This window comes from Mobula hypostoma, chromosome 6 (genome assembly GCF_963921235.1).
Source record: "Mobula hypostoma chromosome 6, sMobHyp1.1, whole genome shotgun sequence".
NCBI lineage: Eukaryota > Metazoa > Chordata > Chondrichthyes > Myliobatiformes > Myliobatidae > Mobula > Mobula hypostoma.
The window spans coordinates 126,938,057-126,963,733 of NC_086102.1; the positions used below are offsets into that span (position 1 = coordinate 126,938,057).

At 45.3% G+C, this 25,677-nt stretch overlaps 1 protein-coding gene across 8 annotated transcripts in view; it reads left to right on the forward strand.

Annotated features, from left to right (window-relative positions):
• Positions 1 to 25,677, forward strand: part of LOC134348376 (disintegrin and metalloproteinase domain-containing protein 23-like) — a 169,278-nt gene that overhangs the window by 119,866 nt on the left and 23,735 nt on the right. For 7 of the 8 annotated variants that reach the window (XM_063051641.1, XM_063051635.1, XM_063051638.1 and 4 more), the window contains exons 19-24: positions 286 to 336; positions 434 to 497; positions 4,057 to 4,162; positions 11,594 to 11,713; positions 18,138 to 18,306; positions 21,463 to 21,574. In XM_063051641.1, the coding sequence (XP_062907711.1) occupies positions 286 to 336; positions 434 to 497; positions 4,057 to 4,162; positions 11,594 to 11,713; positions 18,138 to 18,306; positions 21,463 to 21,574 (622 nt within the window). The remainder of the gene's footprint in view (positions 1 to 285; positions 337 to 433; positions 498 to 4,056; positions 4,163 to 11,593; positions 11,714 to 18,137; positions 18,307 to 21,462; positions 21,575 to 25,677) is intronic. The other variant, XM_063051637.1, reaches the window with a different exon arrangement.

The window sequence follows — 25,677 nt, forward strand, 5'->3', positions numbered from 1 at the left end:
CCTGGTGGTGTGGGTCCTGAGACTTCTGTACCACCTTCCTGATGGCAACAGCAGTAGGTGGTGAGGGTCCTCTTGACGATGAATACTGCTCTCCTGTGACAGTCATCCATGTAGATGTGCTCAATGCTGGAGAGGGAGGTCTCTCCCCATGGGGCAGTCTTGAGGGGCTACTCCCGCTCCTGTTTTCAGTGTACTCCATCCTGCAGTGAGGCAGAATGAATAATGGTCCTTTCTTCCTTGCTCATGGTTGCATTTTACTTACGGTGATTTATCTGTTTATTCCAGTGCCCTCCTAACCTCCACAAGCAGGACGGGTATGCTTGTGACATGAACCGGGTGAGTGGGTCTCATTCTTCATACAGACCGGCGCTGCTGTGTTTCCTCTTGTCACAGTTCAGTCCTCAGTAACCCAAGGGTGTCTTTTGTCCTGCAGGGCCACTGTTTCAACGGGGAGTGTAAAACCAGAGACAATCAATGCAAGATGATTTGGGGCTCAAGTAAGGAGACTGCTGTACTCGGGATCACCTGCGACGTGAATTAGCCATTCTGCCAATTTAACAATGGCGGGGATTCTCAGTGAGCAGACAGTGCTTGTAGAGAGGAGCAGGCAAAGGCAGTGACCTTGCAGCAGAGCAGAGAAAGTGAGGAGGGAGTGAGAATGGAGAGAAGCCCAGGGAAAGGATAGAGAGTGAGGGACAAATAATAGAGCTGGCTGGGGAGGGCAGTTAAGGTTTTGGATATAACAGCAACCATTCAATATTTGCAAGTTTAGTGTCCCTGTTTAGTGTAATGTTTCATATGCTTCTTTCAAAAGATTATGTTCCTTCTAATTCTCTAAGATGTAATGAATGCAAGAAACAAACTATTAAATCTCAGTTGGTTGACAGATTCTTGATTGGTCAGGGCATGGGGAGAAGGCAGGAGATTGGGGCTGAGAGAAATTGCACCAGTCATGGTGAAATGGCGGAAAAGACTCGATGGGCCAAATGACCTAATTCTGCTCCTGTGTCTTATGGTCAGTTCACCTTATATGCTTCTCGTTCCCTCAATTGAACGCGGTCTTGTATTTGTGCTAAATATCCACTGTGGTTTAAATAAGGCTCTATGTTAGAATGCGGATGGAAGGAACTTGTTAAAAGCTTGATAAACAAGAAGCATTTATGCTATATGGTGGAGTGCTGTAAATATCATTGCCACATTATGCCAGGAGATGATTGCTTGCATCCTAGTGGGGAAGTTATTACATCACTCTGGTTATTCATGACACAGTGCTGAGAATTTTTAAGTTTATTTTTATTCATTCTACTTCCAGCTCCGAGCTTTCAGTTTGTCATGAACACAGTTTGAGGCTGTGATCTGGGCTTTTCTCTGAGCATCACCTTGCAGGACAAATGCTAGAATCTGTAATAATAGATGGAACAACAGAGCACCTTTAGAAGGGTAACAGGCTTGATCAGAGTCAACATGGATTTATGAAAGGAAGTGGTAATAGACTACTATACCAGAGCTCTTTGAAGAGGTCACTATTGAATTGATGAGGGGTAAACCGTTGATGCGATGTGCTCGGATTTTCAGAAGCTTTGGATAAAGACCCACACTGGGGGTTATTCGATCAGGTTAGAGTCGAGAGGTAATAATGTGCCTGAAAGAACGGGTTACCTGGATAGAAGGCACAAGTGGGATTAAACAGATCATTCTCAGGTTAACAGATACCACACTGATGTTTTGGCCTAGGGGAGGACAGAACTTTTTCCAAGGTGACTGAAGATACAAAACCAAGTTAGGTTATGACTAGGAAACAGGATGGAAAGGGGCTTCAAGTGGAAATGGGCAAGCTAAATGATAAACACAATCGATGAAATATAAGGTGGAAAATTGGGAATTCAGATGATCAAAACGGGGAAGTAGCGCCTTTGCTTTAATGGTGACAGATTGGGAAATATTGAAGTACAAAGGAAATCAGTACTTGTGTACAAGACACAAGTCACTGAGAGCCAACTGCAGGTGGAGCAAGTGATCAGAAAGGCTAATGATATATCAACCATGATTGAGGGGATTTCAGTGCAGTCATTGAGATATCCTGTTGCAATTACGTTAGACCTGGGTGAGACAGCTCCTGTGTATTGCATGTGGTTTTGGATTCCTTTGCTAATAAAGATATACTCTGCAAAAAGGTAGTTCAACAAAGTGTCACCAGAACTGGAATGGATGGGCTTGGTGCATGAGGAAAGATTGAGTAGATTAGGCTCAGTTTTTTCTAGATCTCAGAAGAATGAGAGGTGACCTCATTGAAATATACAAAATTCAAACAGGGCTGGATAGGATTCATGCAGGAAGAGTATTTCCCCTGGCCGAGGACTCTGAAAATTAGAGCTGCCAATCTCTGAATAAGGGGCAGGCTAAAATCAGGCAAAACATCTTTGCCCAGAAGATGGTGACTCTGGAATTCTCTACCCTAGAGGGTAATAGAAGCTCAGTCATGAAGTTTGTTAAGGAGAAATCAACATGGGACTGAGGAGTAAGGGAAATGTGCAAAAAAAAACCTGACACTGGTTTGAAGATCAGCCGAGATCTTGAAAGGCTTAACGGCCTTTCCTTGCTCCCATTATTCATTTTAGCCTTGTGTATAATTGCTTTCTTTACAGGAAGCACATCTTTCTAAAGTGACTCTGTTAAAATCTGCATCCATAGATGGTTACCTGGTTTTTGGGAAATGTGAAGCCCTTCCATTTCGAGATGTTAGGTTCATCTCAGATATTGTCATGTGTCCCTGTCTGCCTGCTTGATGGATCCTTTACTTTGGACAAATGTTTGGGAGCTAGATAAGACTGAAACGTCTACTTAATACCTTTTTATTCAATAGATGAACAAATGAAATGACCCATAATCTCTCCCATGTGTGATAAGAGAGAGGCAAGTGGCACTGAAAGTGTTAATGAGCCTTCAGAAAGTAGCTTTCCTGACTACTCGCTCTCCTTAGCCATTGTTCAAAGATGGTTTCTGCCTTACCTGTCACCCGCTTGAAATTTGGCGGCTGAGTGGCTATGGGCTGAAAAATGCACAACTTCTGTGATGGGGGTTTTGGCCCAGGCGTTCAGTGCAACCTGTAATTCAAGGCCACTATTGCCAAAATTAATTTGGATTTTTTTAAATGTAAAAACTGCAGGAAAACATGAAAACAAGTGAGATCATGCAAGTGGAAGTACTAGGAACTTCAGCTGTTGCTGGGAGCATTTAAGTATGAGCACTTAAATCACCTCGATGTAGGCAATAGGCCAGATGGGAATAAAAAGGATGTGTGCATGCTTGTCAATGGCCTAATAATAGAACCGCTTTCATTTCTTTTTCTAATAAACGTGCATTTTGCTTTTGTTTCATTAAGGTTGTACATTCTTAGGGGTCACTTTGACTTGAGGCAACAGGAGGAGGTTGTTAAAAATGGAGGCAGTGTCGATGTAGTGTGTGAAAGAGGGGCACGAGAGTAAACTTAGGCAGTTAAAGCTGAAATGGTTTTGCCTATGGAACAGGTAAGGGAATCTCAGCTAAAGGGTGGCACATTAAGACCATGGTCAAGTGTTGATGGCTAAAGGCATTTAATCACTGAGTTTAAAAGTGGTGCTCGCAGGAACTAGAACCAATTAAGTATTAGTCCTCGTATCAAAGGAGTGGGAGTTATATATAAAGGTGTAGATATCTTCCATCTATTCTGTGCTTCTGGGGAAGATGCCTTGGGTCTGAAGCACCAAAGGAGCTCCAAGTCTGAAGGGGTTAAGCTGCGAGGGGTGAGAATATGTTAGACCATAAGACAAAGGAGCAGAAGTTGGCCATTTGGCCCATCGAGTCTGCTCCACCATTTTATCATGAGCTGATTCATTCTCCCATTTAGTCCCACTCCCCCCCCCCTTCTCAAATCCCTAACTTGTTCTCTCAAGTTAGAGATTTAGAGGATATCCGAGGTTGGTAGATGGAGTTAAGTTGCGCTAGATTTATGGGTCTGTGAAGGCGTTTGGGCGGAGACATTCTTGACAGGACTTGGACGTCTTTTCTCATTCACAGAGGCCCTGGGGTCGGATAAACTCTGCTACGAGAAGCTGAACACCGAAGGCACGGAGAAAGGGAACTGTGGGAAGGAGGGCGATAAGTGGCTGCAGTGCAGTAAGCAGTAAGTAACGACAACCTTCTCTTTCCACTCCGGTGGGCCTGCCTGCCTTACGAGTTCAGGCAGTGCCACAGTGAATCTCTGAGGTACTGCTGTGCCCTGTGACGAAGTAGCCTGTTTTCTGAGGTGCAGAAGGGACCAGTGCCAGGGATAGGGTGAGCTTGTGGAGGTCCTGATGATTGATTTATTTAGGCCCGAATGACCCAATGAGTCTGCAGCACCCAAATACACCCTGTGACCAATTAACCTACTAACCTGTACTTCTTCGGGATGTGGAAGGAAACCGGAACATCCGCAGAAAAACCATGCAGTCACGGGGAGAACGTATAGACTCCTTACAGACAGTGGCAGGAAAAAGGCTCAGGCCGCTGACACTGTAATATTTTAACGCTATGGTACGATGATGTATCGGGTACGGGATTAGGAGTTCATCTGATACCAGGTTGAGTATCAGTATGAAATGATCAGCTGTGTCCACTAATAGTTAAAACGGTTAGTAGGTGCATTCAGAGTAGCACTACCATGAATTAAAAGGCCTGGAACATTAAATTCTGTAGGGCAGGTTCTGTGGCAAAGAAAGAGGTGTACTACACTAAAGAGCAGGGCTTTCGGGTAAAGGGTAGTGGGAGATCCGCAAAGGAATGTTACTGCCCCAAGGGTGTTGGAATCAGGAATGTACTGCCGAGTGGGTGAAAGAAACAGGTCCTCGGGTATTTAAGTATCTGGATGAGCACTTGGAACCCCATAGAAGACAACAAGTGTATGGGGTAAGGATAGATACATAGTCAAGGGTCACTTTTGTTCGCCATGTACATTTACATGTATTAGGAGTTTGCTGTGGTGTCCACAAACACAAGAAAATCTGCAGATGCTGGAAATCGAAAGCAACACACACAAGATGCTGGAGGAACTCAGCAGGCGAGGCAGTGTCTATGAAAAAGAGTAAAAGTCGACGTTTTGGGCTGAGACCCTTCATAGTGTGTTGTTCAGGACAGATCATGTAACAAAAAAACAATTTTAACAATTATAAAGAAATAGACAAAAAAAAACCGTTAGAGATTAAAGTGCAGATATGGAATAAAATGTGCATAAATACCAGATTGTATTTACAATATAAACAGGATTGTAATATAAAAAGAGGTTTAAAGAGTTTGTAGTGCAGTGATAGGGGTGAGAGCGGGGGCTAACTAGAATGGTTGATCACATTGACTGCCTGGGGAAAGAAGCTTATCAGATCAGGGTAAGTTTTTGTTTTAACAGTGCTAGAGAGCTTTCCAGAAGGGAGCTTTTCGAAGAGGCATGGTGCAGGGTGGATAGTTTGTGCAGTGTTTTTGCCTGACCGCATACCAGTCGATGGTTGATATGGATGTGGTGAGTCAGTGTGAGTCTGATTTAAGAGTCCCCACCTCCAGAGCAGGGCCTAGCACTGTGGCAGTTCAGGGGAAGTTTCAGCATGGTGGATGGCATGTATTCCCTTGGACGGGCATGGCCCATCCCTTCCAGCTGGTTTGGCTTAGTCAGCATGGTCTCTTTGCCACTGGAAGGCCTGATAATCCTGGGGGAATCGGAAGTCACTGATCAGCTCTGGGGGGGGAAGTTGTTTTTTCCAACCATTAAATTGAGTCAATTAAATCACAGAAAGACATCTTTAATCCCTGCTTTGTATAACCCACTAAGTCAGAATAAACTTAACTTCTTGGTGGGTGGGGAGGAGAGGAGGTGTGTGGTTTTCTCTGGAGTTTTAAGTCAGAAGTCTAACACGAAAACAGCAGGCCTGCAAATGGTTCAAAATGGAGACTAACCCACCCCTACTTCTCAAGGGCATTTAGGGAAGGGCAATTACATTCTGAGCTTGCTAGAAAGTGAGTGCATGATAAAAATATTGTGGAGGCACAACGACACCTACACTGTCTCTACCTGATTTTTTCAACCCTAGCTGGAGGGTTATCAAGGACTAGTCATGACCTTGTGGCCCCGATTCCAGTCACCTCTGGACTAGTGATGTTAGTGGCGATAATCCCAGGCGCCGAGCACAGATCCAGAGACGCAAGTTCAAATCCCACCCATGCTCTAACCCCACCAACAACACTCCGAAAATTTAAATTTAGTTAATTAATCAAACATGAAATGAAAAGTTAGTGTTCGTAGGTAGTACTGTACCGCACAGCCCTGAAAATCGGTATGGTTCACTTGCAGTCGTGCGCAACGCGCTACTAAAGAAACACACGGAGGCAGAGAGAGCTGAACTCAGAATGCCTTTACTGATTCAAAATTGCACGCTTAAATCTCACCCCCCATGGGCCCCTGCGACCCGCGGGGTGGACGTGACGTCAGACTGTCCCCGGAAGGTCCGCACCGAGCGGGTAGTTCCAAACACGCTATCGCGTGTCTGCCCGCGGCTCCTGATGGCGGTTCGAGTCCCGCGTGTGCGGGCCGCCACACACTCATGTTTTTGAAGGAAATGAATCTTCCTGACTTGGTCCAATGTCACAAACAGGCTCTTTGGCCCATCACAACATGTTGACATTTTTGCCCACATTAGAATAATCGTTCGATACCTTGCCTATTCAAGAGTCTGGCTAAATACTTCTTAAATATTGTAATAACATCTCATTCTGTCTCCTCTGTCAGTGTGTTTGAAAAAGAAAGCCCCTCCAATCCCCTTTAAAACTCCTGCCTCTCACCTTAACCTCAATGCTCTCTTGTTTTTGATACCCCTACCAAGGAAAAAAACTATTCTGACTATTCACTCTATGCCTCTTAAAATTTATCAGATCAGCTCTAGCCTTCGTTCCAGGGGAAACAAGCCCAATCTGTGCACTCCAAGCCCACCAGGCCATCAGATTTATCAATACACATTGATCTGATTGCCTATCTGACGGTACATTGGTCTGATTGTGTTTCTGACTAGATACATGTATACAAAACAATTATATATGCAATCTTGGTGTTTGGGCTATATCCTCCCATATTTCCCTTCCTTATTGCTTGTACGTTGCGACAGAGATGCAACATAAAGAGTTTTTACTCACTTGGATGTAAGGAATAAATTAAAAAGAAATAAATAATTAAACACTCTCTGATTTACTTAAGTCCTCCAAAATGGACAACCTCCTGCTGAATCTCTTCTGCATTCCCTCCAACACTATCGCATCTTCCTTAAAATGTGGCAACCAGAACTGTGGAAATGTGATCGCAGACCATGATAAAGTGACAAGTTTCTCAATGAATAACAAGGCTTCCTACTTGGTTCAAGACCATGTGGAGAGAGACCACACAGAGCCATCCACATCCTGCAAACAGACTCCAACTAGCTGACACACATTTAGTAGTGGGCATCCTTCCCAGATATTGGGGCCATTTTTCCTTCCTTTGTCACACTGTCTGGAAGGTAGTCTTAGCCGCGTGGCCTCCACTCTCTGCTTCTGGTTTTACAGATCATTCTGGGTGGGTGGGAAGACAGGAGCTGACAAACACATTGGGTGCCTCAGCATGTTCTCTCTCAATTTAATCTGTCAGGCTGCAAGGAAATGATTACCAGTGGGGTTGTGGGGGGCAGGGATCATAGCATTAGATAACCAGCAAATAATGAAGCTGGTGGGGAAATAGTTGGGACTACCCTTGGAATAGATACAGGTTCACTTCTGCACCTGTGGAGAGCTTTGTCCAGCTTTGGATTCACTGGATTGATTCCTGGGATTGGGGCTTCCCCACAAGACGGTGTAATGTAGACAAGGCTGGAAACTTAGAATGAGAATGGATCTGATTGAAACGTGAGATTATTTGGGGGGGGGGATAGTGGGGGCTGAAGAGTTATGCTATTTTCTTTAATCAGAGAGCTGTGTCAGTGTAAGAGGTCACCTCCACAGGACCAGGAGGTCACAACATTCCTTACTGAGATTAATGAACCTTCAGGGTTCTGTCCTCCCAGGGTACTCCATATTGAGTCAATTGGAGATTGAGATTAAGGCATGTGTTGATAAGGTAGTTGCAAATGGACATCCTCTAATCGGCTTGTGGGTTAATATGGGCTAGTCCCGGTCCTGATGAAAATAATTTCTGCTACACCTTAAGTTAAGGTCCAGACTGAACATCCCCACAAGGCTGGTGTAAGCAGATGTAGTCGTGTTGGAAATGGACTGTGCAGGGAATGATTATGACGACATGGGAGAGTGAGACCCATTAACTTCCTCAGAGTGGGATGGACCAGGTGGTTGTCCCCTGCATTGCATCACCCAAGCTCCAAAGTGGTGCTGGCCACGCTGAAAATGTGCACCTCAGTAAGAGCCACAACTCACAAGACCTTCAACGTGATGTTGAATTGGAGGCATGTATCCTGGGCGTCTGATTCACCCCTCCCCCTTGCCCTCCGCTCCCGAAAATCACTCCCACTCCCTTCAACAGAACTGATGTGGAGTGGCGTGTGGGACGGAACTGATTTGGAGTGGCGTGTGGGACGGAACTGATGTGGAGTGGCGTGCGGGGTGGAACTGATGTGGAGTGGTCTGCGGGACGGAACTGATGTGGAGTGGTGTGCGGGACGGAACTGATGTGGAGTGGCCTGTGGGACGGAACTGATGAGTGGCGTGCGGGGCGGAACTGATTTGGAGTGGCGTGTGGGACGGAACTGATTTGGAGTGGCGTGTGGGACGGAACTGATGTGGAGTGGCGTGCGGGGTGGAACTGATGTGGAGTGGTCTGCGGGACGGAACTGATGTGGAGTGGTGTGCGGGACGGAACTGATGTGGAGTGGCCTGTGGGACGGAACTGATGTGGAGTGGCGTGCGGGGCGGAACTGATGTGGAGTGGTGTGTGGGGCGGAACTGATGTGGAGTAGCGTGCGGGACGGAACTGATGTGGAGTGGTGTGCGGGACGGAACTGATGTGGAGTGGTCTATGGGACGGAACTGATGTGGAGTGGCGTGCGGGATGGAACTGATGTGGAGTAGCGTGCGGGACGGAACTGATGTGGAGTGGTGTGCGGGACGGAACTGATGTGGAGTGGTCTATGGGACGGAACTGATGTGGAGTGGCGTGCGGGACGGAACTGATGTGGAGTGGTGTGCGGGACGGAACTGATGTGGAGTGGTCTATGGGACGGAACTGATGTGGAGTGGCGTGCGGGACGGAACTGATGTGGAGTGGCGTGCGGGATGGAACTGATGTGGAGTGGTGTGTGGGACGGAACTGATGTGGAGTGGTGTGCGGGGCGGAACTGATGTGGAGTGGCGTGCGGGATGGAACTGATGTGGAGTGGTGTGTGGGATGGAACTGATGTGGAGTGGTCTGTGGGACGGAACTGGTGTGGAGTGGTGTGTGGGACAGGACTGATGTGGAGTGGTGTGTGGGATGGAACTGGTGTGGAGTGGCCTGTGGGGCAGAACTGATGTGGAGTGGTGTGTGGGGCAGAACTGATGTGGAGTGGTCTATGGAACAAAACTGATGTGGAGTGGTCTATGGGATGGAACTGATGTGGGTGGCGTGCGGGACGGAACTGATGTGGAGTGGTCTATGGGATGGAACTGATGTGGAGTGGCGTGCGGGACGGAACTGATGTGGAGTGGCGTGCGGGACGGAACTGATGTGGAGTGGTCTGTGGGACGGAACTGATGTGGAGTAGCGTGCGGGACGAAACTGATGTGAAGTGGTGTGTGGGACGGAACTGATGTGGAGTGGTCTGTGGGACGGAACTGATGTGGAGTGGTCTATGGGATGGAACTGATGTGGAGTGGAGTGTGGGACGGAACTGATGTGGAGTGGAGTGTGGGACGGAACTGATGTGGAGTGGTGTGTGGGACGGAACTGATGTGGAGTGGTCTGTGGGACGGAACTGATGTGGAGTGGTGTGCGGGACGAAACTGATGTGAAGTGGTGTGTGGGACGGAACTGATGTGGAGTGGTCTGTGGGACGGAACTGATGTGGAGGGGTCTATGGGACGGAACTGATGTGGAGTGGCGTGCGGGACGGAACTGATGTGGAGTGGTGTGTGGGACGGAACTGATGTGGAGTAGCGTGCGGGACGAAACTGATGTGAAGTGGTGTGTGGGACGGAACTGATGTGGAGTGGTCTGTGGGACGGAACTGATGTGGAGTGGTCTATGGGATGGAACTGATGTGGAGTGGCGTGTGGGACGGAACTGATGTGGAGTGGCGTGCGGGACGGAACTGATGTGGAGTGGCGTGTGGGACGGAACTGATGTGGAGTAGCGTGTGGGACGGAACTGATGTGGAGGGGTCTATGGGACGGAACTGATGTGGAGTGGCGTGTGGGACGGAACTGATGTGGAGTGGTGTGTGGGACAGGACTGATGTGGAGTGGTGTGTGGGACGGAACTGACGTGGAGTGGCGTGTGGGATGGAACTGATGTGGAGTGGTCTATGGGACGGAACTGATGTGGAGTGGCGTGTGGGACGGAACTGATGTGGAGTGGTGTGTGGGATGGAACTGATGTGGAGTGGTCTGTGGGACGGAACTGATGTGGAGGGGTCTATGGGATGGAACTGATGTGGAGTGGCGTGCGGGACAGAACTGACGTGGAGTGGTGTGTGGGACAGGACTGATGTGGAGTGGTCTGCGGGACGGGCAGCTGCAGCTCTGTGTCCTGGGTGCTTCTCGGTTGGTGCAGCTGAGGGCACAGGAGAAGGAGAAAGCAGAAAGAGGGAGGGGAAAACTGCTGTTTATCTTGCTGTCACTGCAGCAGGAAAGTGATGGAAAAGAACATTGTGCATAGGGTGTAAATCCATTCTTTACACGGAGCTGGGGTACTTTTGTACCTTTACGTGAGGGGTTAACCTTCAATACAAGTTGAAACTCTCTAGTCCTGCACCCTTGGGACCTGAGTGGCGCCGAGCAACAGGAGCTGCCTCCAAGTAGGAGAGGTGTTCCTTTTTAAGGATGGGACACAAGGTTTCTGCTCCTGCGAAACGTTGGCAACTCCCAGTTTCTGCAAGCCCAAGTTTATGTAAGTTGGTAACATTATTGGCTGAGAACACACAAGTTGCACCAGTAGAATAATTAGCTTTAGATGAATATAAATCTTAGTTAATTTTAGATCTTGGTTAGAATTAATTAGTACAAATCTGCACTACTGATTCAAAGTATGCCGAACCTGAGTGTTTTCAGCCTGTATTCATCTCTACCTTTCTTGACACATCACTGAGGGAACTGGTTTAACTTTTGCTACATGGTTTCACAAGGTAACTCAGACTTGGGTGCAAACAGATGCCTAGTTATGAGCATGTTCCTTCAAAAGGTTTGCGATATAGGAATGTATTTTATGTAACACTAGTATAATCAGACTCGGGGATGTTGCTGCTGGCGCACAGAACTTTTATGACCAAGTGTTTTAGCGTTCTTGGCTGGATAGCCTTAACTATTGTCAGGATTTCTAACCTGTCCTTTCTCTTCTCACTTCTGACCCTGCCCATGCCAGTGACGTATTCTGTGGCTATCTTCTCTGTACCAGTGTTAGCCGGGTCCCAAGGATTGGTCGCATTGTCGGTGAGGTCACTCCCATCTCCCTCTATCACCAGGGCAGGCTGGTGGACTGTAGGTAGGAACTCGCGTGTTGGCCGTTCATTTTGCCAAAATAGGCATTGGCATCTGTTAAAATACATTAGGGTATTCTGTGGTCTGAAGTGACTCAAATAAGCATTCGAAGTTCACCGGAGCTGTTGTCCGTGCTTTTTACTTGCAATTGAAACTCTGCCCTCTGCACATGATCAGTGTGAAAATCCTAGGCACTTGCCAGTTGCAGGGGCAGTGTGTGCAGATGCAGTGATGGAACCGTCATGGTACAGGCCATGCCATTTGGTTCACCAGACCTGTACTAGCTCCTGGTAGGGCAGTGCCATAACTCCACGCTACTCCCCATGTCCCTCCACAATGTTCTCTCTCACGCACTCTAGGTTACTTCTACGTTCACTATAGCTATAGGCAAGTGGATTCCACATCCTAGCTGTCTGTTATAAGCCTTTAGAATCTCATGCCCAAAGCTTAAAACTGTACCCCACCAACCTCCAAAGTTCATGAATGGTTATATCGAAACCTGCCATGGGCTTGTACACCTTGATCTGATTTTGTCTCAACTTCCTCTGCTGAAAGGAGAGTACCCCCTGATTCTCCAGTCTAACTCTGCATCCTTGCAACTACTCCAGTAACTCCTTTCTGCACCCAGTCTTGCTCCAGTGTATACTATCCATTCGTATGTCATGGCTGTGTCTGTGTGCAAATAGATAATTCAAATGTATTTTCACAATTTTTAATCCGCATGAACATAATGATGTACAAGTGTATTTATAATGCAGGTACGAGTCTCTCCACATCTAATAATGTCTGTGTCTGACAATGCAATCCTAATAAATGATAAATTAGTCTTGTTAGAATCCCTGAGGAGCATGCTAATGAACAGATCTTAATCTGGTGCTCAGTTGCACCTAGCCATTACTATCTGCCCTGCTGCTTGTCCGTGACTGGCTGCAACATTGTGGAAATGTTCTTTATTCATCCCAATTTTGTCCTGTCTGTTCAAGGGGAACCTATGAGTGAAGCCATCTGATACTCTGCTCTGCCTCCTTCTCTAGTCATAGTTCCTTGCCGGTGACACTAGCCATATCACACTGACAGTAACCTTCCTCTACGAGGGATTGTTGCAGTCAGACCGCCTCGTGACTGCTGAGGTTAAGACCATAAGGTACAGGAGCAGAAATAGGCTATTTGGCCCATCAAGACTGCTCTGCTATTTCATCATGGCCGATCCATTTCTTTCTCAGCCCCAATCTCCTGCCTTCTCCCCCTAACCCTTCATGCCTTGACTATCCTCTGCTTTAAATATACTCAGTGCTTGACCTCCACAGCCACCTATGGCAACAATTTCCACAGATTCACCACTGTCTGGCTAAAGAAGTTCCTCTTCATCTCCATTATAAATTCAAGTCCCTCTATTCTGAGGCTGTGTCCTCTGGTCTTAGACTTTCCCACCGTAGGGAACATCCTCTCCGCATCCACTCTATCGAGGACTTTCAACATTCGATAGGTTTCAATGAGGTCATCCTCATTCTTCTGAATTCCAGTGAGTACAGGCTCAGAGCCCTTAAATGCTCCTCGTGTGATAAGCCTTTCAATCCCCGAATTATTTTTGTGAACCTACTTTGAAGCCGCTCCAATTTCAGCACATCCTTTCTTAGAAAAGGGGCCCAGAACTGCTCACAATACTCCAAGTGAGGCTTCACCAGTGCCTTATAAAGTCTCAACATTACATCCTTGTTTTTAAATTCTATTCCTCTCAAAATGAATGCTCACCACCAACTCGACCTGCAAATTAACCTTTAGGGAATTCTACACAAGTCCCTTTGCACCTCAGATTTTTGAATTTTCTCTCCAATAGTGTACAGTTTTACTTCTTACCAAAATGCATGACCATACACTTCCTGACACTGTTTTCCATCTGTCACTTCTTTGCCCATTCTACTAAGTCCTTCTGTAGCCTCCCTGCTTCCTCAACACTACCTGCCACAAGAGCTATCTTCGTATTGTCTACAAACTTGGTCTCAAAGCCATCAGTTCTGTCATCCAAATCATTGACGTATCACATAAATAGTTGTCCCAACACAGACCCCTGTGGAACATTACGAGTCACCAGCAGCCAACTTGAAAAGGCTCCTTTTATTCCCACTCTTTGCCGCCTGCCAATTAGCCAAAGCTCTATCCATGCTAGTATCTTCCCTGTAATACCATGGGCTCTTAAATTATTAAGCAGCCTCACGTGTGGCACTTCATTAAAGGCCTTCTGAAAATCCAAGTACACAACATCCACTGATTCTTTGTCTATTCTGCTTGTTATTTCTTCAAAGAATTCCAACAGATTTGCCAGGTAAGATTATCCCTTATGGAAGCAATGTTGACTTTGGCTACCTTAGCATGTGCCTCCAAGTACCCCAAAAGCACATCTTAACAATCAATTCCAATATCTTCCCAACCACTGAAGTCAGGCTAATTGGCCTATAATTTTCTTTCTTCTGTCTCTCTCCCTTCTTGAAAAGTAGAGTGACATTTTCAAATTTCCAGTCCTCCGGAACCATTCCAGAATCTGTTGATTCTTGAAAGATCACTACTAATGCCTCCACATTCTCTTCAGCCACCTCTTCCAGAATCCTGGATTGTAGTCCATTTTCTATCTTCTCTCTAGTAATGGCAACTTCACACACTTCTGCCCCTTGACACTCTCAAACGTCTAGCATACTGCTCGTGTCTTCCACAGTAAGACTGATGCAAGATACTTATTCAGTTCTTCTGCCATTTCCTTGTCCCACATTACTACCTCTCCAGCATTATTTTCCAGTGGTCTGATATCTACATTTGCCTCTTTTTTAATCTTTCTCTATATGAAGAAACCTTTGGTATTCTCTTTAATATTGTTGGCAAGCTTACCTTCGTATTCCATCTTTTCCTTCTTAATAACTTTTTTAGTTGTCTTCTGTTGGTTTTTAAAAGCTTCCTAATCCTCTAACTTCCCACTAATTATATGGCCTCTCTTTGGCTCTTATGTTGGCTTCGACTTCCCTTGTCAGCCACGTGTGCATCATCCTGCCGTCTTTGGGATGTATCTATCTTGTGCCTTCCGAATTGCTCCCAGCAATTCCAACCATTGCTGCTCTGTAGTCATCCCTGCTAGTGTTCCAGTGCAATCAATTTTGGCCAGCTCCTATCTCGTGCCTCTGTAATTCCCTTTACTGCACTGTAATACTGACAGATCTGACTTCAGCTTCTCCTCAGATTGCAGGGTGAATTGTATCATATTATGATCCTTGTCCCCTAAGAGTTCCTTTACCGTAAGCTGTCTAATCAATTCCAGTTAATTGCACAACATCCAATCCAGTATAGTTGATCACCTAGTGGGCTCAGCCGTGAACTTCTCTAAAAAGCTATCTTGTAGGCAGTCTACAAATTCACCCTCTTAGGATCCAGCACCAACCTGATTTTCCCAATCCATCTGCATATTGAAATCCCCCATGACTATCGTAACATTGGCCCTTTGACATGTCTTTTCTATCTCCTGTTGTAACTTGTAGACCACATCCTGGCTACTGTTTGGAGGCTTGTATGTAAAACCCATCAGGGTCTGTTTACCCTTGCAGTTCCTTAGCTCTACCCATAGCAATTCTACAACTTCCAATCTTATGACACATCTTTCTAAGGATTTTGTTTCAATGTTTATCATTAGAGCCATCCCACAGCCTCTGCCTGCCTGTCCCTTCAATACAAAGTGTATCCCTGGATTGTAAGCTCCCAACTATGATCTTCTTTCATCCATGACTCAGTGATGCCCACAGTGTCGTACATGCCAATCTGTAACTGTGCTACAAGTTCATCTACCTTATACCATATACTGCGAACATTCAGATATAACACTTTCAGTCCTGTATTCATCACCCTTTTTGACTGTGGCCTCCCTGGCCACCCTCAGGGTCGCTCGGCTCGCTGTCGTCTAGGGAAACAGCCTCGGCCCCGCCAAACTGGATAATTCGTTTGTGTGGATGCTGTGTGATGTAACCCACCCCGCCCAAATAACAGACAATACACCAGATGCAATTAAATGATTTACAGTTTATAGATATTACTGGAACTATATAATTAAAAGAGAATAAAATATAAAAGGAAAATAAAAGGCACCACACTTATCAAAGTTCAATCTCTTCGTGCACAAAAACCGTTGGAGCTCAAGGACCTTCTTCTTCACCCTGCGACCCCCTCGGACCACCTTGACTGGCCGCCTGGGACCAACAACAGTGGTCGACCAGACGCTCCACACTAGTCCGTCTCCGTCTCCTCGCCGAACGTCCCGCTCGGGGTCCGACCCCGTTAGCGGACTCACAGCACCTGGTCCATCCTCTGTCTCGCTCTCCCGCCTTCTGCCCCAAAACCCCGCGCATACAGTATCTTCAAATACACCAAAACCATAACAACTATCCCAATTGGTTAATAGCACTCTGTTATCACACTCTAAAGCAAAAACAAACTGTTAGCGCAAACTTTCTCAGTGTTTAACACAACAAAGCCGCATTCCCCAGATTAACATAACAAAGCCGCCATTTTAATTAGCCTCCGCAGTAACATAAAAATCGAAACCCCCTTACATGACTTCGTCCTCCTTTTACATTGCAACTCATCCCATTGACTGCAAGTTTGCCCCATCATCAGCCTGTCCTTGCCAGCAGTCTTACTACACCCTGTGTCTGTTTGTAAACCAACTACCCTGCCCTTAGCCCTATCACTCCATTTCCCATCTCCCTGCCAAATTAGTTTAAACCCTCCTGAACAGCTCTAGCATAGAATAGCACAGTTCAGGCCCTTTGGCCCACGAATTTGTGCCAACCTGTATAAACCTACCCCATGATAAATGTAACCTTTTCCTCCTATGTAGCCTATAGCCCTCCATTATATCCCAGGATTATCCCTTTCATCTTTCTTGAACAATGGAATATTTGCCACCCTCAATTCCTCTATTACTACTTCTATGTCCAAGGAGAACGCAGTGATTGTCATCGTGCCCCAGCAATCTCTTTCTTCCCATAGTAACCTGGGGTATATCCAGTCTGCTCCCGGGGACTTATCTATCCTAATGTTTTTCAGAAGCTCCAACGCTACCTCTTTCTTAACTTCGACATGTTCCAGCACATTTGCCTGTTCTATGGTGATCTCACATTCATCAATGGTAAATAATGAAGCAAAGTTTTCAGTAAGGACCTCCCCTATGTCCTCTGCCTCCTAGCACGTTTCTCCTTTATCAGTGAGCTATCCTACCCTCCCTTCAGTCATCCTTATGTTCTTCACGTACATGTGGAATGCCTTAGGAATTTCCTTAATCCTACTCACCAAGGCCACCTTTTGTCCCCTTCCGGCTGTTCTGTGTCCCTTCTTAAGTTCTTTCCTGGCTACCTAGAACTCTCAAGTCCCTTTTGATTTTTGCTTCTTAAACCTGAAGTATGGCTTCTGTCTTCCTCTTGACTAAACGATCCACCTCTCTTGTCAACTCTCTTCACCCTGCCCTCCTTTCCCTGCCTCAGTGTAACAAAGTTATCCGGATGCCTAAACAACCTTCACGTTCCCACAGTATATTTCCTTGAGAACTTCTGTTCCCAATTTATGCTCCTAAATTCCTGCCTAGTGCCGTCATAATTAGCCCAATCTGAATTAAAAGTTTTCCAATATTGTCTGCTCTTATCCCTGCCCATGGCTATGCTAAAAATCAGGGAATTGTCATTATCTCTAAAATGTCTGCCCATTTGACCAGGTCCATTACCTAGTACTAGATCCAGTTACGGCCCCTCCTCTAGTTTGTCTGCCCACACACTGTGTTGGGGATCCTTCCTGGACATATATAACGAGTTCTGCCCAATCCAAACCTTTTGCACTAAGGAGGTCCAATCAATATTAGGGAAGTTGAAGTTCCCGTGATATCAACCCTGTTATTTTTGCACCTTTCCAAAATCTATTTATTTAACTGCTCCTCAGTGTCTATATTACTTCTAGGGAGCCTATACCATACTACCAATAGAGTGATAGCTCTCTTCCTGTTTCTGACATCCACCCACACAGACTCAGCAGGTGATTCCTCATCCTCCCTTTCTGCAACTCTAATACTGCCCTTGATTAGCAAAGCCATTCCCTCACCGAAGGAAAACCTCAGCATGTTATTATTATTCCTTGCCTCTGAATTCCTTCCTTGAACTTCACACTGGCTCCTTCCTCCACCATCAACACCCCCCCCCCCCCAATCCTTCTGCAATGCTAACATTCCCTAAAACCTTCCCCTGTGAACCAGCTTCTGGCCATTGTTTCAATCTCTCCCCCTCCCCCCCCAATGTCAGGTGATGTCCAATAACACTCCTGTGAAGCACTTTAGAGCATTTTAAAGTTTTGCATGTCATTCTCTGGGCAAGATGTTCTTCACTGTTCTGTCATTTACTATTTTCCAGTGGAAGTCACATCATTATGGATGATGGGACAGACCTGGGCTACGTTGAAGATGGTACTCCCTGCGGACCATCCATGATGTGCTTGGACAGGAAATGCCAACCCATCCAGTCGTTCAACATCAGTAATTGTCCAAGTGGATCACCAACAAAGATATGCTCTGGACACGGGGTGAGCGTGATCGCGTGTGCGAATGACAGAGGGCGAACATGTACTACTCTCTCAGGCTAGTTTTCTGGTTAGGTAACCAGTGGATGCTTGGAAGTAACGAACAAGCACTTTCTCCTATCCACTTCAGAAACTTTGCCACACATCCTCTGGCAGCTCTGTCTTCAGGACAGCAGCCATGCCTCGCTAACACTTTTGCCCAGAGACGTGACCCCATTATCTTGACTGAGGTTCAAGTCCAGTGCTGAAGGAGTGCTATATTGTCAAAGGGACCAGTTTTCAAATGAAACATTGCATCAAGGCTACTCTGTGCCCTAGTTTGCAAGTAAAAGTCATAGACTGCATCATATAGTTGTACAGCCATAGAATAGCAGAGTTGTATAGCTCAGAAATGGGCCATTGGTTACACCACATCCAATGCTGATCTTCTTGTCTATCTACGTTAATCCCACTTGTCCACATTAGGACAGCATCTTTCTGTGTTTTGCTTATTTAAGCGTCCATCTAAGTGTACTTGTATCTGATTGCACCACCTCCTCTAGCAGCTTTTAATTTTATTTTGAGATACAGCATGGAGTAGACACTTTTGGCCCTTTGAACTGCACTGCCAGCGAACCCCAATTTAACCCTTGCCTAATCTCAATGACCAATTAATCTACTAACCTGTACGTCTTTGGACTGTGGGTGAAATTTGGAGCACGTGGCGGAGACCCACACATTCCACGGGGAGGATGTACAAACTCCTCACAGAGGTCACTGGAATTGAACTCTGTACTCTGCCCTGAACTGTAATAGCATTGTGCTAACTGTTACCCTACCGTGCGCCCCATGCCATAGCTTGTTCAGATATCAGCTACTATGTTAAGAAATTACCCTTCAGATTCCCTTTAATGCTTCTGCCTTTTGCCTTAAACCTAAACCTTCTTGAGGAAAAGATTTTGGCTATCTATATGTCACTTACAATTTTATATACCTCTGAGATCACCTCTCAACCTTCTTTGCTCCAGGACAAACTCAACCTTCCCAACCTGTCCCCATCACTAAAGTCTGTCAATTCAGGCAACATCCTGGTGAATCTTCTCTCCACTCTTTCCAGTGCAACCACATCCTTTCTCTACAGTGTGGCGACCAGCAATGCACGTGATTCAGAGAAAAGCAGGGGAATTTTGTCCTTTGTCTTAGCTATTATGTATTCCTTAAGTAACTTTTGAGAACAGACTGGGTTGGCATTATCACTGTGAGGGGGCTCGCTATGTGAACCTTGCTTCATTATAAGACTGCAAAACTACTGCATCCATAATGTACCCTGAGAAAGCACAGGGTGCTATTTAAGTACAAGCTCTTTCCAAAATTATAGCTGCCATTCCCAGTGAAACTGCTAGTGAGCTCAGGTTATACTGGATCAGTGTGTTTGCTTCAGAAAATCACTAAGGGTCAGGCTTTGGAGCTGATCAGAGGGGGAGAAAGGGGTGGGCAACATGTTTAGAAACAGGGAAAGATTACAATGCGTGAGGAGACCTACATCCATTCACAGGCTCTGATCATCTTGTGGTGTCCTGACTCAGCCCGTCTCCACTTCACACCAGGGTTATTAACCATGGTCTGATGTACACAGACAGCTTTCTTCTCCTATCAGTCTAAGTTCAAGTTTATTGTCATTCGACTGTACACATGTATACAGCTAATTGAATCAACATTCCTCTGGGAACAAGGTGCAAAACACAGTGCATATATCCCATATAGCACATAAAATAAAAACACAATTATAACAGGCAGTTAAAAAAATCTGTTAGATGTACAAGTTGACATAAGGTATATATACGACATGCAGTATAATTAAATACTCAACAGTATAATGTTACTTTTTCTTTCTTTTTAAATCTTATTAAATTTCAAAATTATAAACACAATAACAATGTTAATACAAAGAGATTGGAATAATCTTATTATTAATAAACATATACAAAAAAGATTTCAGATAACACAGGTATAATAGACTTCCAAACTCATGATGAAATTAATCATAAAGAAGAAGAAGAAATGAAAAGGAAAAACATTTTTTTATATATATATATATATACGCACACACACAAAGAACCCCCCCCCAAAAAAAAAGAAAATGAACTAAATACTAAACCCAAAAAAAGCAAACAGAACAAAACAGGGCTAGACCAATATCTTGAATCGAACACGTTCAGTAATGTCATCAACTCCACTCCTCTATTCATATATTTTAAGTTAATAAAGAAGATTTGGAAAGGTCAAATTACATCATATGAAAATGTTGCATAAAAGGTTTCCAAGTTTCTTCAAATTTAACCGAAGGATCAAAAATATCACTTCTAATTTTTTCTAAATTTAAGCTTAATATAGTTTGGGAAAACCATTGTAATGTAGTAGGAGGATTGGTTTCCTTCCAGTTCAATAAAATAGATCTTCTGGCCATTAAAGTAACAAATGCTATCATTCGACAGGCTGAAGAAGACGAAAATCTATGTTCTACCATTGGCAATCCAAAAATTGCCGTAATGGGATGGAGTTGTAAATCAAAACATAGAACTGTTGAGATAATATTAAAAATATCTTTCCAATATTTTCCAAGAGAGGACAGGACCAAAACATATGAGTTAAAGAAGCCACCTCAGAATGACATCTGTCACAAATAGGGTTTATATGGGAATAAAAACGGGCTAATTTATCTTTAGACATATGGGCTCTGTGCACTACTTTAATAATGTTACTGGCAACATCATAACTAATGTGTACTGGCTGGCAGCAGGGTGTTCAGACATGGTGCTGCTCTGTGAAGAATCTGGTACCAGCCCTTGTTCTTATACTGTTGTACGTTCTGCCTGACAGTAGAAGGTGAATGAGATTATGGGATGGATGGGTAGGGTCCTTGGCAGTGCGAATGCAGTGATTCTGGTTTATGTCCTGCATGGGGGGGGGCAGGCAGTGAGAGACCCCAATGATTCTCTCAGCAGTCCTCACAATCCATTGCAGGGTCTTGCAGGCAGATGCCTTGCAGATTTCCATACCAGGCGGTGACACAGCTGGTCAGGACACCTCCTTCCCTCAATAGTATTTTTAATGAACTCATAGAAGGATAAAAAAGGCTTTTCCTCTCCCGGCTTACTTGAACCTCTGTGTTGGTTGCAGCTTTGCAGTAACGAGGGAACGTGCATCTGTGAGGGCACCTGGGCAGGAACAGACTGCAGCATGTACGACCCCAAGCGTCAAGAAACTGAGAAGCCGCCTGAGGGCCCCAAGGGTTTGTTTGGTTTCACTCACAGCCTCTTTCTGTGATCATTGATGCTCCATTGTATCTCTGTGTTCCTTTTATTCATCGCAGCATGCTTAACACATACCAAAACAAGCAGTATTTGGCATTTTCAATAGACTGGAGCTCGCGAGGGCTAGGAAAGCAGGGCAGCTGGTCAGAGGCGTCCATTGTGAATCCATCTACATTTATTTGCCCCGTGCATTGTTCAGTATGTTTCCCCAACCTCCCCTCCATGTCTCATCCTCGTGGTTATTTTAGGGTTTCTAAGTTATTGTCATTTTGTAAATGGGTAGAGGGGACATGGGTGGTTTGGTCTTTGCTCCAGTATAACCCCCCCAGTTGGTTGTCTACCTTCTTCCACCCCATATAAAAATAGAGCTGCCCATCAGACTGATGTAACTACAGAGTTGGCCTCTTCTCTCTGATCCCACCCTCTAGCGGGAGCTGTCTCTGTCAGGAGGAGAATCACAAAGGAGTGACCTCTACCATTGATTCAGAGTTCAAACCTTGCAATGGCTCCTTACATTTACTTCTGTGGCACTGCCAACCTATGGAGGTTAGAGAACAAGTGGGGGTCAGGGAGAGATTGGGTGACACCCATTGTGAACAAAGGGGAATTGTGAAGCCACAAAGAAGGCAAAGACACAGTTATAGAGAATGGTTGCCTGTCCAGAGATGTAGGTGGCAAGACTGAGTGGACCTTCCAGACACTTAACTCAGTAGAACGGTGCTTTGCAGGAGTTGCAGCTGAGATTCAGAAGAAGAACATAGCAGAAGCAAACTTCAATGGACTGCAGCCTAGCCTTGAGGGAGTGAGGCATAGAATGGGATTGGAAAATATGGCAGTGCATAGCAGACTGGAGAGGAACTCTAAATTGGTAAAGAACTAGAGGATTAAATATTTCTTCTATAAGGCACACTGGAGGTAACGGGAGCATTAGAAGGAATTGTCCTTTGATTAAAGGGAGAGAACACAAGACATTCTGTGACAACATCAAAGAGTTCTGAGTAGTTTCAAGATCAAGTACTTTACTGAAAATTAGGGAGAACTAAAGGATGAGTGACAAGGTAAAGGCAGACAGAGAGGATCCTCACCATGGAATTGGGCTTTGAGTGGCTCAGGCCTCAATGGGATAGGACATTGAATCAAAATATTAGATAATATGCATAATCAACTATTTTTCACTTTGTTCTTATTTGTGTTTCTGCTTCAGGTTACAGCAGCCTGCAACTGGCCCAACATTTAGGTTTCGAAGTTGGTCTTGCTAGGAGTTACAGCTCCTGAAAAGTTGATTAGATGCTTTTGCCAGAAGAGAGCAGAGCAGATAAAAATGACTGGGATTCCATTGGAAACTTAGCCAGCAGTAAAGGGCATTCTGGCCTGTGCATTGACAGGAGGACTCCTGCAATATTCAGCAGATTCCACCCAGTTCCCAGTGGGCTAGAACAGAGTTGGTGGAGAGAACAGAGTTATACCCCTAACTTGGTGTGGTATCAGATGTTAGAGTTTCAGAGGCTGGTGGGAGTGGTTTACCAGATTTGTGCAGGTAAGGATGGGGTCTGGTCAGTTATAACGAGAGCCTTCCTCTCTGCCAGTGAGAGTATCTGGTACTGCTCTGGGACTCTGAACTGTAGTAGTTCTCATCCCCTAGCTGATAAACAAAAGGGGTGGGGTTGGTGGGAGGGGTGAAAATTCATTATGTGCTAATCTCAAATACAAAAATATAGTCTCAACACTGTCATTTTTATGGGAGAGGTATTTAGGTAGGCAGGGGAGAGAGCATGTGCAGGTAGAATTGCTTGCAGTTTAAATTGGCATCATGGTAGGGTGGGTGGAGGAGCCTGTACTGTTCAATGTTTTAACAAAGGGGGAAGAAGAGAGGTGGCCAACTCGCTCTCAGGAGGTGGACTCCGAGGCTAGGAAAGTAAACTGCTGGAGGATCTCAGCAGGTCAGGCAGCATCTGTGAGGCAGAGGGGATGATCACTCTGTACTAGAGTTTATTGCATCCGATTCCAGCGTCAGCAATCACTTGTATCTCTGGTAGAGACAAGCTAGAGCAAAGGCCAACTCCAAAGGTGAGGGAATGGCAGTGAGGAACGTGTTAGTATTTTTCACGTGGGGGGGGGGGGTCATCAAATGAACTACTTTTTCAGACATGGAGCCTTCTTACTTAACTCATCAAGCTTACCAACCCAGGTTCTTGCCACACGCTGCAATTCTCTACACTGACTGAAAACAAGTACAAGTACAGAAACCAGAGTTCTTCACACACTGATCACGATAAGGGAAGGAGACACAACATTCTCCCTTTTGCTTGTCTCTGAGTAATAACAGCATCATATGGATGCCAATATTAAATAAGAGTTTTGTGATGAATTAAATTGAAAATAATAGCTAGAAAACAAATTGACCGATAGTAATCTAATCACTGGCAGTTACTGAGCTAATGAAGACATGAAGACTTTATAAGGTCAGCTGATTACTGAAATTAAAATACAGCCTTGAATATCTTATCTGTGATTTTAATCAAAAGAGCAGTGGAGCAGGTATCGGTTTCCATCTGCACTTTCAGACGCAATGTTTTCTTTTGTTGTGTGCGTCTTTGCTCTTGGAGGCTGTGGGTAGTGAGAAGACTGATTATTTCCTGGCATGATAGAGTCACTAAGGAGTACTGAGCACGAGCTGTCCAGTTAATCCCACTCCAGACCATTTCCTGCAACTCTATAAGATTTGCCCCCCTTCTGGGTTTTTAATCTTCCTTTGAAAGCTGCTATTGAATCTGCTTCCTCCAACTTTCCAAGATGATCATGAGACACAGTTGTGAAAGAGGCTTCACCTTTGAATCATTTAATCAAAGCCTGTGTTGTCCAGTTTCCAGTGCATCATGATTTGAAACTGTTGCCTACCCAAACCTTTCATGACATTGAATGGCTGGATTAAATCTCTTGACAAGAACTTGCGGGTCAGAGAGAAGACAATTGATCAACAATGCTGCTTCCCTTATTCTGGTGGCCAGCGCAGGAAAAATTCATCCAGTGGCTGCGTGAAGTGAGGTTGTTAGCAAGCTACTCATTAATGGACTTAGCATTTCAAAATGCTTGTCCATAAGGGAAGAATACTCTAGTTTCATTGGATTGCACGGTGGCACAGCTGTTGGGATTGCTGCAACACACACAAAATGCTGGAGGAACTCAGCAGGCCAGGCAGCATCTATGGAGAAAGGTTCAGTTGATGTTTCAGACAGAGACCCTTCATGTCGGCTGAACATCGATTTCTCAAACATCCAGTAATGCCTCGACTCCCTCCCCCTTTCACCATTTCCCATCCCCTTGTCCATCTCTCCTGTTATCTCCTTGTCTGCCCATCACCTCCCTCTGGTGCTCCTCCACCCCCTTTCTTCTTTCTTCCATGCCCTTCCGTCTCTTTCACCAATCAACTTCCTAGCTCTTTGCTTCATCCCTCCCCCTCTAAGTTTCACCCATCGCCTGGCATTTCTCTCTCCCCTCCTCCCCCCAGCTTTCAAATCTATTCCTCAGCAATTTTTCTCCAGTCCTGCTGAAGGGTTTCAACCCAAAACGCCGACTGTATTTTTTTCCATTGATGCTGCCTGGCCTGCTGAGTTCCTCCAGGGTTTTGTGCGTGGTGCTAGGTTATGGTGCCCTTCGTGTAAAGGACTGGGTGGGGAGTGAAATGGGACTAGTGTAGGATCAGTGTGGAAGGGTGGCTGATGGTCAGCACAGGCTCAGAGGAGGCAAAGGACCTGTTTCTGTGATGTGTGACTCATTCTTTGAAGAGCTGCATTTCCATTTCCAACACCCCTTTTCATCCTGATGCTTGTTACCTTTACAGTATCACCTTTTATTTCTATTTCTGTTCAACTTCCAGATATCTGGTTGTCTATTAGATTAGGATCTAAACAATTGGCTCTCGAGATTTTGTTCTGACAGGAATGTCCCCCATCAGCCCCGTTCCCCTTCTTAGAATCATAGAGAAAAAAGCGTGGCAGCAGGCTTTTCGGCCCTCTGAGTCCATGCTGTCCATCAATTACCCATTTACTGTATATTAATCCTAGTCCAGCTCATTTTATTC